This window comes from Oratosquilla oratoria, chromosome 22 (assembly GCF_046742065.1).
Source record: "Oratosquilla oratoria isolate Oo_2021 chromosome 22, ASM4674206v1, whole genome shotgun sequence".
NCBI classification, from domain to species: Eukaryota; Metazoa; Arthropoda; class Malacostraca; order Stomatopoda; family Squillidae; genus Oratosquilla; species Oratosquilla oratoria.
Window position 1 is genome coordinate 38,070,424 of NC_134798.1, and position 12,500 is coordinate 38,082,923.

At 41.3% G+C, this 12,500-nt stretch overlaps 1 protein-coding gene across 1 annotated transcript in view; it reads right to left on the reverse strand.

The window, feature by feature from the left end:
• The window catches only part of LOC143037352 (uncharacterized), a 45,523-nt gene that overhangs the window by 121 nt on the left and 32,902 nt on the right, over nt 1–12,500 (reverse strand). The window contains exon 2 of the mRNA XM_076205491.1: nt 1–937. This exon is cut by the window's left edge and continues 121 nt beyond it. Coding sequence (XP_076061606.1) covers nt 1–937 — 937 coding nt within the window. The remainder of the gene's footprint in view (nt 938–12,500) is intronic.

Below are 12,500 nucleotides of genomic sequence, written 5' to 3' on the forward strand. Positions count from 1 at the left end.
TTGTGGGGGGCACTACCTATTTCGTTGGTGATTGGTCTCATGGGGATCCCTGCTTTGTGAGTTTTGGGAATGCCACGTATCGTTGGTGTTTTGGGATCCTCTTCTAGGAGATGGAGTAGTTGTTTTCCTTTGTTGGTGCGTTTGAGGATTTTCCTAATATCGGTGTTGAATCTACGAGACTCTTCTTTGGCTTGCTGTTCTGATTGTGGGGTGTAGGTGCTTGTGTCTGTGAGGAGGCCTTCTATTTTCTTGATGTCTGCTTTGTCCATTATGACGATTCCTCCTCCTTTGTCTGCTGTGGTGATAAGGATGTTTTCATTTCTTTGAAGTTCGTTTAACGCCATAATGAATCTTCTAGGAATCGCTGGGTGTCGATCTTTAGCGGCGATTGTGCAGCAAAGTAAGATGCCTTGAATAAAGCCAATGTCGATGTCGTTAGTTCTCCATTTGTAGTTTTTCTCCAGATATTGTGAAAGCTGCTTGGTGTTGGTTCCAGTGTCGAATTTTAGGCCTAATGAGAGTGCTTGTTGTTGTGGTTGCGTAAAGGTATATGATGAGATATTGTGTATCAAGTCCGGTCGTCTGACGTCGTTCCATTTGCTCTTGCTGCAAAGTTCACAAAGTTTAGTGGCTAAATTGGCTTTTTGTTGCTGGTCTTCATTTCGTAATTCATCGTTAGTTTCAGTGGGGAGCGTGGTGTATTGTAGATTTTCTTGCGTTTCCAAGGATTGTAACTTGAGTGTTTCTATGCTGTCCAGCAGGTGTTGGTGGGCTGCTTTGATAAAGGGTTTGATCCCGAAGCGTAAGTGTTGAGGAGCTGATCTTGGTAGGACTTGTTCTGCTATACAGTTTTGGAGGAAGGTGATTAGGTTTTGTAGGCTGTTTAGTTTCATTCTGTAAGATGTCTCTGTTCTTATGCCGTGCAGACCATTCTCACCTAATGACGAGTATTGGGACATCATACCAAAAGACACATACACTAACATATCCTCCAGAAGTCTCATTAATTTCTTTCCTTTTTCAGTTTTACTAAGAATTTTTCTGGCATGTTTTTTGAATTTATCTGCTTCACTCGCTGCGAAACCTATATGCTTTTTGTGATAAGTATTGTCGTCATCTAAGAGCTCCAACATTTTACTGATATATTCCTCTTTTGATAGGATCACGATACCACTTCCTTTGTCTGCATTGGTGATTACTATGTCTTTGTCTAAGCCTAGATTTATTAAAGCTTTCTTGAATGTTCTGGGGATGACGCATTCGTTTTTATTGGCTAACGCTTGGTAACATGTAACAATCCCCTGTTTGAATCATTTTTCAATATCGCTGTCACTCCATCTATAATTTCTCTTAATGAAATCTGTGAACCCCCTTGTGTTAATACCAGTGTCGAACTTAAGACCTAGCGATAGAGCTTGAATTTCAGTATTTGATAATCTCCTTTCTGAAAGGTTTGTTATTATTTCACACCTTCCATTTTTATTCAAATTGCTGTTGTCACATAGATTGTTTAATTTTCACTCTAGTCTTTCACTCTGTGATGTCTTTTCTTTTTCTAATTTCCAAATTAGCTGTGATGGTAATTGCACCTCAAATCTACAAGTACATTTATGAGTCGGTGGGCAAATGTCCGGTGACTAAATATCAGGTATCGGTGTTCCGTTATTATGGACCTTTTTCCATATTAGTAGTTTCACTTTATCACGTAATGTTTCTATTTTGTTGTCCAACTTTTTACAAGCTTCTTCTAAATATACTTTAGCACACTTACCGAACGGGGTATTCTCATTAACCAGTTGCTTCGGAGCCGATCTAAGAAGGACCTTTTCTTCCAAGGAATCCTGTAGAAATTTTCGTTATAGTACACATCTATCCAACTTGCGTCTTATGTGGTATTCCTGCCAAATAAAATAAAAAACGACATAAATGCACATAGGACATCTAATTCTTTAGTAGTTCATGCGGAAAAATTTGATCATTTACCAAACTGGAGAGGAGCTGAAGTGCTATATAAAGGTTTTGATAAATTCACTATAAGAATTGTAGAATCAGCATATATTTCAACTAATAATTCAGGTCCTGGAGCCGCAGCGTCTACGTCGTGGGACCACCCCCCAACCTCAAGCGTTGGGGGCCAAACGGCGGCAACCAGCCCTGGCCACCGGCTCTACGCAGGTGGCACCGATCCCCAAGAGCAGCAACGACTGCCTTGGGGAGTACCACAATCCTTTTTCTCAACATGCAATGTTACGTTCTTTCTGCACCGAGGGGTGATTTTCCGGCGATCACCACCTCTTCTTTTACTTTTAGCCGGAGATGTAGAGAGCAATCCTGGGCCCACCACAAAATACACATGACCAACATGCTCTAAACCCATTACCTCGAGCAGACAGACAAAGGGCTCAGTTCAGTACAATATGTGCAAAAACTGGGCCCACCTCACTTGTACAACACTTGCTGACACAAACCAATACACAAACACTTGGACATGTTCTACCTGCCCTCCAGTAACCTCACTCCCACCTCCCCAACCACAGCCAGCACCCTTACTCACTCCCAATTTCCCTTTGCCCTTATCCCCAATCAGTACTCCCCTTCCTTTGTCCCCAATCTCTCCTTTCCCCCCCTCTAACCCAGATCCTATACCTTCCCCATTAACACCCCAACCTCAACCCCAAACGGCAACATACAACACATACAGAACACACAACATCAACATATTACAATAGAACATTGACGGTATTAACACGAAAAAACATGAACTCGCACACTTTCTTAAACAACACAACATACACATTGCAATTATACAAGAAACAAAACTAAGACACTCACACAAAACACCATCATTTCATAATTACACCACCATCAGGCAAGACCGGACCGACGGCAATGGCGGTGGACTCGTCACCCTGATCCACCACTCCATCTGTTTTGTGGACACAAGTGCCACAACCAAAATTCTTCTCCCTACCACAGATAACAGTACAGAAATCCAATCCATTCGAATCCGCACAGGCAACAAATCAATACTGACAATAGTTAACATGTACATTCCCCCCAAATCATACCCCACAGTTCCAAACGCCTTCAGGCCTCAATTTAGCCAACTAGCCTCAATCCCCAACCTGATCATGGGTGGTGACTTCAACGCCAAGTCGTCTGCCTGGTATGTCGACAACCCTGACACAGACAGAGGGCTTGATATACAGACTCAGTTTGACTCATTGACTATCATGAACAGCACACATAATCATACACATATCCCACACCAAGCCCTATACACTCCCTCCTCTCCTGATATCACCTTCTGCTCCCCCTGCCTAACCCCAACAACATCATGGAGAGTGGTCGGAACCCTTGGTTCTGACCACCTTCCAATCATCATCACCACCAAAACAAGATGCACCCCAGTTGGCCACAGACACACATACACCAATTACAAGAGAGCTAACTGGGAAGCTTTTAGTGAAGAGACAGAACAACATTTTGAAACACTTAACAGTACACCAATCACAAACATAAACAATGCTGTGCACACTTTTAATACAATCATACAAAATGCAGACAAGAGATACATCCCTAGAGGCAACAGAAAATCACACAACCCCAACTTCACACCAGAAATCCAAGGCCTCATCAGACAACGAGACACACTTAAACACAATACCCCCACACCTATCCCTCAAAACATAGCAAACCAAATACAAACACTAAACACTGTGATTGTGAATAAAATACACGAACAAAAAACACAAAATTGGCAAAACTTTATCAATACACTTGATCACAAAACAAACACCAGCAAATTATACAAAACACTCAACAGCATTACACTATCCAACAGTAACACAACACGCTCTCACGCAGCAATAATCACAACAACAGACAATCTACCCTCAAACAGACAACAAGCAAACACACTCCTAAATAATTTTGCACAGACAAGCCATCTCACTTTTCACCCTGACGACCGACGCACTATTCGACGTAAGAAAGACTTTCCCACAGACTCAGACTATACACCCTTCATAGACAGTCAGACAAAACACATAATACATAATCTCAAGCACTCATCTGCCTGTGGCCCTGATAACATAAGTAACATCCACCTAAAACACATTGGACCACAAGGTATACACGCACTCACAAACATTGCAAACTACAGCTATTCACACAACACTATGCCCGACATCTGGAAGCATGGTAAAATAATCACCATTCCAAAACCGAACAAAGACCCAACAATCCCAACATCGCACCGCCCAATCACACTTCTCTGCACCCCCTCTAAAGTCATTGAACGTCTAATACTTAAACTTGTCACACCACATATTCCCCTTGCTGACTCACAACACGGTTTTAGGCCACTACACTCCACAAACACTCTTCTGATAAACCTCACACAAAGAATTTTAGATGGCATCAATTCAGATAGGCTCCACCACAGAACACTTCTTATAACATTAGACATTAGTAAAGCTTTTGATGCTATCCCCCGCCACAACCTAACAAATAAAATATATAACACAGACATGCACAATAACACCAAAAGATGGTTGGCCAATTATCTGGCAGGTAGGAATGCTTACGTGTCATATAATGGCCAATCATCGCACATCAGAAACATTAAGAATGGAGTACCACAGGGCTCTGTTCTATCCCCCACGCTCTTTAATCTATACATGCATGACTTACCCACACCAGACACCTCAGAAATACAAATCTCTTCCTACGCAGACGACAAAACAATCACATGCACACATCGTAACACAGACAAAGCTGCAGAAATAATCCAGCCATACCTTGATACACTCAACACATGGTTCATCACAAACAGACTCAAAATAGCTCCAACCAAATCTACAGCAACACTTCTCACCAACTGGACAAAAGAACACAAATACATACCTCATCTCTACATCAACAACACTCTAATACCACACACAAACACACCGAAAATTCTTGGTGTAACATACGATACATCCATGTCTTTCAAACAACACATCACAAACATAAAAAACAAATGCACACCTAGACTTAAGGTACTTAAGTCAATCGCTGGAACAACATTTGGACAAAACAAAGAAACTAATACAACAATATACAAACAATGCATACGCTCAGTGATGAATTATGCGAGTCCTGCATGGGCTCCTAATCTCAATGAGACACACCACAACACCCTGCAAATCATACAAAACAAAGCCCTAAAAACAATTACAGGCTGCACAAATACAACACCTACAGACCATTTACACCATGAAACAAAAGTCCTCAAAGTCAAGGACCACCTCGACATGAGAGGCACACAAACACTTGCCGCAGCCACCACAAACACATCACACCTGCTACACTACATAGCAGAACACCCACACACACCAAGAAACATTAAAACAACACCCAAAGACCTGTATCATACACAGATACTCTCTTCTCCTCCTCCACAACCACCAAATACCAGCCTCCGGAAACATATTCATAATCATATCACTCACCGCTCCATTAACACACTGAAAGACAACACACTGCTGCATGCCAGACCCCCTGATATCCACCCTTCTGAATCCTCTCTCCCACGAAAGGACAGAGTCCACCGACAGAGTCCACCTGGCCAGACTGCGGTGCGGCCACCACCCAGCACTTCTAAGCTACCAGAAGAGGCTGGATGACCGCATTGTGAACAGCTGCCCAGGATGTAACACTTCACCCCATACCATACAACACATAATGGAAGACTGCATTATACACAATCATGCACGCAAACAACACAACATACACTCTATAAAGGATTTGTGGAAAAACCCTTTTTGGCTGTGGCATTCCTTGGGGAGACGGGACTGCTCGGACAGACAGTCTAGGGAACAACAACAACAACAAAAACTAATAATTCATCGAACCATCGAGGAGGGTTTATCAATTTAGCTAAACAAACTAGTATTTTAATTCTAGATCACGCCAGAAAAACGACCTTTCCCAAGTATCCAAAAAGATAATTGAGTTTGGTACATCAACTTCAATTACAGTTTTCCGTACACTCTCTGAAGAAGTTCTACACGAACGAAACGTTAAGAGTGTTTAGGGTTCCGAGCCTTCCCCTGTATTTATGTTATCCATCATCCAAATTAAACAAGTAGTGGAGTGGAAGGAGGTTTCCTCAAGGATAATGTGGATGAAGGTGAAACTGGGAAAGGAGATGTGGGTCTTTGTAAGTGCATATGGGCCTGGCAGTGAGAAGAGCGTGGAAGAAAGGGAGGCCTTTTGGATAGATTTAAATGAGTGCATAGAGGGTTTAGGAAGAAATGTCAATGTAATAGTACTGGGAGACCTTAATGCTAGTGTGGGAAATGGTCCAATCGATGGAGTGGTTGGGAAGTGTGGAGTTCCAGGAAAGAATCGTAGTGGAGAGTTGATGGTGGAAACGTGTCTAGAAAGAGAGTTGATGATAGCAAATACAGTGTTTCGGAAGAAAGTCAAGCATAAGTACACATGGGAGAGGGTGGTGGAGGGAAGGGTGGTGGATAGAGCGCTAATGGATTATGTAGTGGTAAATAGGATTATGATAGGAAGAGTTAAGGATGTACATGTGCTAAGGGGAGAGGGTGGGGGAATATCAGATCATTTTTTGGTGGAAGGTAAGCTGAGAGTGGAGGATAGATGGAGAAAGAGGAAAGGGACAAAAGGTAGGGAGGTTCTTAGAGTGAACTCCTTGAATGAAAAGGAAAAGGAGAAGGAGTACGAAAAGAAGCTGAAGGAGGAGTGGGAGGGAGTAAAGGATAGAGCAGAGATGGGTGTGGAGGAGGAATGGGGATGGTTCAAGGAGGGAGTCTTAAAGTGTGCAAGGATGGTGTGTGGAACAAGAAGGACAGGGGGAAATAGAAGAAAGGGTAGTGAATGGTGGGATGAGGAAACAAAGAAGGTTGTAGAAGAGAAGAAGCGAGCATTCACAGATTGGTTACAAAAGAGGACGGGGGAGTCGTATGAGACGTACAAAGAAAAGAAAAGAGAAGTAAAGCAAAAGGTAAAGGAGGCAAAGAGGAGAGCAGATGTGAAATGGGGTAGGAGTATGACAGAAAATTTTGAAAGTAATAAAAAGATGTTTTGGAAAGAAATTAAGAGAGGAAGAGGAGGCGAATCAAGTAGGGAAGAAAAGGTAAAAGGTACAGATGGAGAGATGATAATGGAAGAGATGGCAGTAAGGGGAAGATGGGCAGAATATTTTAGGGAGTTGCTAAATGTGAAGGAGGATAGGGAAGGAAAGATAGCTGCAGTGGGAAATGCGAAGAAAATGAGAGTGAGGAGTGAGGAGAATGGAGGAGAAATAGGAAAGGATGAGGTGAAGGCAGTTGTAAAGATGATGAAAGCAGGTAAGGCACCTGGTCTGGATGGATGCCATGCAGAATGTCTGAAAAAGGGAGGTTCAGTGATGGTGGACTGGTTGGTGAGGTTATTTAATGTTTGCTGGAGAGGGTAGAGTACCGGAGGACTGGAGAAGTGCCTGTATAGTTCCTCTTTACAAGGGAAAAGGGGACAAGTGTGAATGTAGTAGTTTCAGAGGGATTAGCCTGTTAAGTGTAGTAGGGAAGGCTTATGGGAGGATCTTAATTGAGAGGATTAGGAGAGGAACAGAAGGAGTAATTGGTGAGGAACAGTGTGGATTTAGGACAGGTAGAGGTTGTGTAGATCAGATCTTTGTGGTAAGACAGATATGTGAGAAAGCTATAGGAAAGGGGAAGGATGTTTTTTGGGCTTTTATGGATCTGGAAAAGGCTTATGATAGGGTAGACAGAAAGGCACTGTGGGAGGTTATGCAGATTTATGGGATAGGAGGAAAGCTTTTGGGAGCTGTCAAGAGTTTTTATGAGAGTAGTAGAGCATGTGTCAGGATTAGAAATGGAGAGAGTGAGTGGTTTGAAGTAAAGGTGGGACTTCGTCAAGGATGCGTTATGTCGCCCTGGCTGTTCAACTTATACATGGATGGGGTGGTGCGAGAGGTGAATGCTAGGGTAGTGGGTCAGGGATTGGAGATGGTTAAAGAAAATGGAGAAAAGTGGGAGGTGAGCCAGCTGTTGTTTGCGGACGACACTGCGCTTGTGGCAGGGTCAGAGGAGGGATTGAGGAAGCTGGTGGCAGAGTTTGGGAGAGTATGTGATAGAAGAAAGCTAAAGATAAATGTGGGTAGAAGTAAGGTGATGAGATGTACAAGGGGTGAAAGTGGCAGTAGACTGGAAGTGAACATTAAGGGAGAGCGACTGGAGGTAGTGGATAGTTTTAGATACTTGGGTGCAAGTGTAGCAGGAAAAGGTGGAGTGAAGGTGGAGGTAGAATGTAGATTGAGAGAAGCGAGTAAATGCCTTGGTGGTTTAAAGAGTGTAATGAGGAATAGACATTTGGGAATGGATGCGAAGAGGAGACTGTATGAAGGAGTGATTGTGCCAACAGCACTGTATGGGGAAGAAACGTGGAATATAAGAGAAGAAGAGAGAAGGAGTTTGAATGTGTTTGAGATGAGGTGTCTGAGAAGTATGATGGGGGTTACTAGGCTGGATAGAGTGAGAAATGAGGAGGTGAGGAGGAGAACAGGAGTGAAAAAGGATTTGGGAGATAGGGTTGATGAAAGAATATTAGGATGGTTTGGACACATGGAAAGAATGAGTGAAGAAAGACTAGTAAAAGAGGTATGGAAGGCAGATGTGGAGGGAGTGAACATGAGGGGACGTCCTAGGATGAGGTGGATGGATGGGGTGAAGGGGGCTTTGGGGAAGAGGGGAATGTCTGTTGAGGAAGGAAGGGAGAGGACGGAAGACAGAGGTGAGTGGAGAATGGTTGTATATGGATGATGTTGTGACTGCATGAGGAGGTAGGTGGGGTAGTATGTGTGAGTAAATTTTGACGCAGCCCGAAGGGATTTCTCCCCGTCCTCGCCTTATATGCAAAGGGGGACGGAGAGGGGGGGTCGCCGATTAAATGAAGCGGCCTTGCTGTGGATGTACTGTGTCTTGCGACACTGCTTCTGACCCAGGGCGGTGGGCAGGGTGCAGGGATGACCCGTCATCCAGGAGGTGCTCAGATGAGAGGGAGGGTGGGAGGGGTGTGGAGTGTATTTAGGGATGAAATGGGTGGGAGTGTTTTTATGCCTTTCCCTTTTTGGCTACCTCCCTTGGAAGGGGGAAAAAGCCTTGGTATATGTATGTATGTATCATCCAAATAATTTGTCTAAATGCTTATCAATATATATATATATATATATATATATATATATATATATATGTATACACACACGCACCCCCCCACACACACATACACACACATAATTACACACACATACACACACACACACACACACACACACACACACACACACACACACACACACACACACACACACACACACACACACACACACACACACACACATGCATAGGTATGTATGATATACTTATATATATATATATATATATACATATATATATACACACACACACATATATATATATATATATATATACACACACATACACACACACACACACACACACACACACACACACACACACACACACACACACACACACACACACACACACACACACACACACACACACACACAAACACACACACACACACACGCTCGCACACACACACACACGCTCGCACACACACACACACACACACACACACACACACACACACACACACACACACACACACACACACACACACACACACACACACACACACACACACACGTCGGTCGAAGTGACAACGAAGTTTGGAACTCCAAGAAAACTTCAAGTTTCATCGCTCTCAAGAACGAGGGAGTACCTTTGTTGTATTAATAGGGAAGGGGAAAGCTCGTGGTGTAGTGGAAAGTTGAAGTTAAAGGAGAAAGGGAGGGATTACTGAGGGAAATGGAAGGAAATGAGGAATTTGACAAACGGGTTCCCCCGGATGTCAGGAGAAATGTCAACAAGAGGGCTGAAGACGATGCAGGTGAAGTCGAAAATATCAGTAAAAGCATTAAGTTTAAAAATATAGATTAGAACAGCACGGTAGAAAGTGGAGATAATAATTTCCATGCATTTAATGAGGGGGTGATACAACCTCCCCCGATTAGCAAGTCTAGAAGAAAAACTAGAGAAAATGACCAAACATTGGAAGGCTAGGTTCAGCCAACTTACACGGATTACGGAAAGAGTTGATAATTTGTAAGAACTAAAGAAGGAAAACGAAAACCTAACTAAAGAAATAGAAGAATTAAAAAGACAGTTAAAGGAAGTAAAAGATGAGAATGAGGAATTAAAGAATAATAATAAAGAGAATAAAGAGTTCATAGCAAACGAAGCACAGGGTTGGAGAAAAGTCCAAGAGAACAACAAAGTTGTATTTATATATAGTGAAACAACAGATGAAAGACCAAACTAAGGACACAGTTATTGAAGTGATGAGAGAAAAGGAGAATAGAGTAAGAGACTTAGCGGACAAAAAGAAATGTATAGTTATATTAGGGGTGGAAGAGAAGTATAATCTAAATAAGATCACAAGAGTAAAAGAGGAAAAGGAAAAGGTAAACAACATATCACAAGTGGTTCAAGAGGATGGAAAAGAAACAGGGAAAGAAATGGAAGAAATATATAGACTAGGGAAATATAATACAGATAAGACCAGACCAATTAAGATCAAATTCAGGTCACAAACGACAGTAGAAAATATCTTAGCAAAAACAGGGAAACTAGCAGACAGTGAATGATTTAAACAGGTATGGATAAAAAGAGAAATGAATAAAGAGGAAAGAGAGGAGAAAACAAAAAGACTAGAAGCTAAGGAAAAAAAACGAGAGTCAGAAAAAGAGAAATTCTATTGGAGAGTAGTGAATATTAAAGTGAAGAAATGGTTCATAGCAGAGAAAAACAGATGGGAAACAGAAAACACAATGGAAGTAACAGAAAATTAAAAGTGTCTTATACAAATATAGATGGCTTAATAATAGGCTTGAACGAACTGAATGGTTACCTCGAAGAAGAAGAACCGGACATAATGGGAATTGTAGAGACAAAATTGAAAGGTCCACTACCACCTAACAGTGTAGGACATGGTGCATATAATTATTGGATTAGAAACAGAGACGTAAAACAAGGAGGTGGAGTTATGTTCCTGACTAAGAAGGATATAAATGTGAGGAATGTCACATATGGAAAGAATAGAGTAGAGATGATTATGATGGAAGTGGAGGACAAGGATGGGAAGAGCAGAAAGTTTGTAGTAAATTATGTGCCTCCTAAAACGGCTTCGTAGGAAGAGAAAGAACACAAAAATATGTTAGAAGACACAAAGATAACACCAAATAAGATAATGGAAGATGGAGGAAGAATAGTCATAGTGGGTGACTTTAATTGTAAAAAGATCTGCTGTGAAGAGATGACAGCGAAGGGTGGAGACGACCTATGGGGAAATGCACTACTTGATATGATTATAGAACATGCAATGACGCGATGGATACAAGAGAATACTAGTTATAGAAATGAGGAAGAACCATCGAGACTAGACCTAATAATCACATCAGAACCCAAAATAGTGGACAAGTTTGAATATAAGACACCAATAAGTAAAAGTGACCACATACTGGTTGAACTGGAACTAAATGAGGAAAAATACATAAAAAATGAACAATATAGAAAGGGAAGATTGATGTATTAAAAAAAAAAAGATAAGATAAGAGAATCATTTCAAAAAGCTGACTGGGAAAGAATACACAATGAGGAAACAACAGTAGAAGAGAAATGGAATATTTTGACAAAATTTTATAAGGAAGGAGTGGATAAGTATGTACCAAGACAAAAGCAAGAAAAAGATTATGTAAAGTGCTGGTCCAAAAAAAGGTGTAGGGAGTTAAAAGACAAAAGGGATAAAGCTTGGATAAAGTGGAAAAAAGACAAAAGATATGAAAAATGGAAAATATATACTAGTTATAGAAATGAATATGTACAAGTGTGCAGAGAAGAAAAGAGAAAATATGAAAAAGATGTCATAGAAAAATGTAAAGATCAACCAAACCTATTTTACAGATTTGTAAACAACAAACCGAAAAACAAACAAGAATTAGAGAAACTATGACAAGGAGGAGTTGAATACACAGAGGAAATACAAATGGTAGAAATTATGAACAAGCATTTTAAATCGGTGTTTACAAGGGAAAACATACAACCTAGAGATATTGAATGGGAGGAGAAAGTCCCCCCTATGAAAGATATAGAAGTATCAAGGAATGAAATAATGAAACACTTGAGTAATCTTGATGTCAGAAAATCGCATGGACCAGATAAAATGGCAAACTGGATTTTGAGAGAATGCTGGACAGATCTAACAGACAAAATACATATTCTAATAAACAGTTCATTGAAAGAAGGAAAAGTTCCAGAAGATTGGAAAAGAGTGAATATAGTACCAATATGTAAAGGAGGAAATAAAGAAGATACTACTAACTATAGACCGGTCTCTCTTAC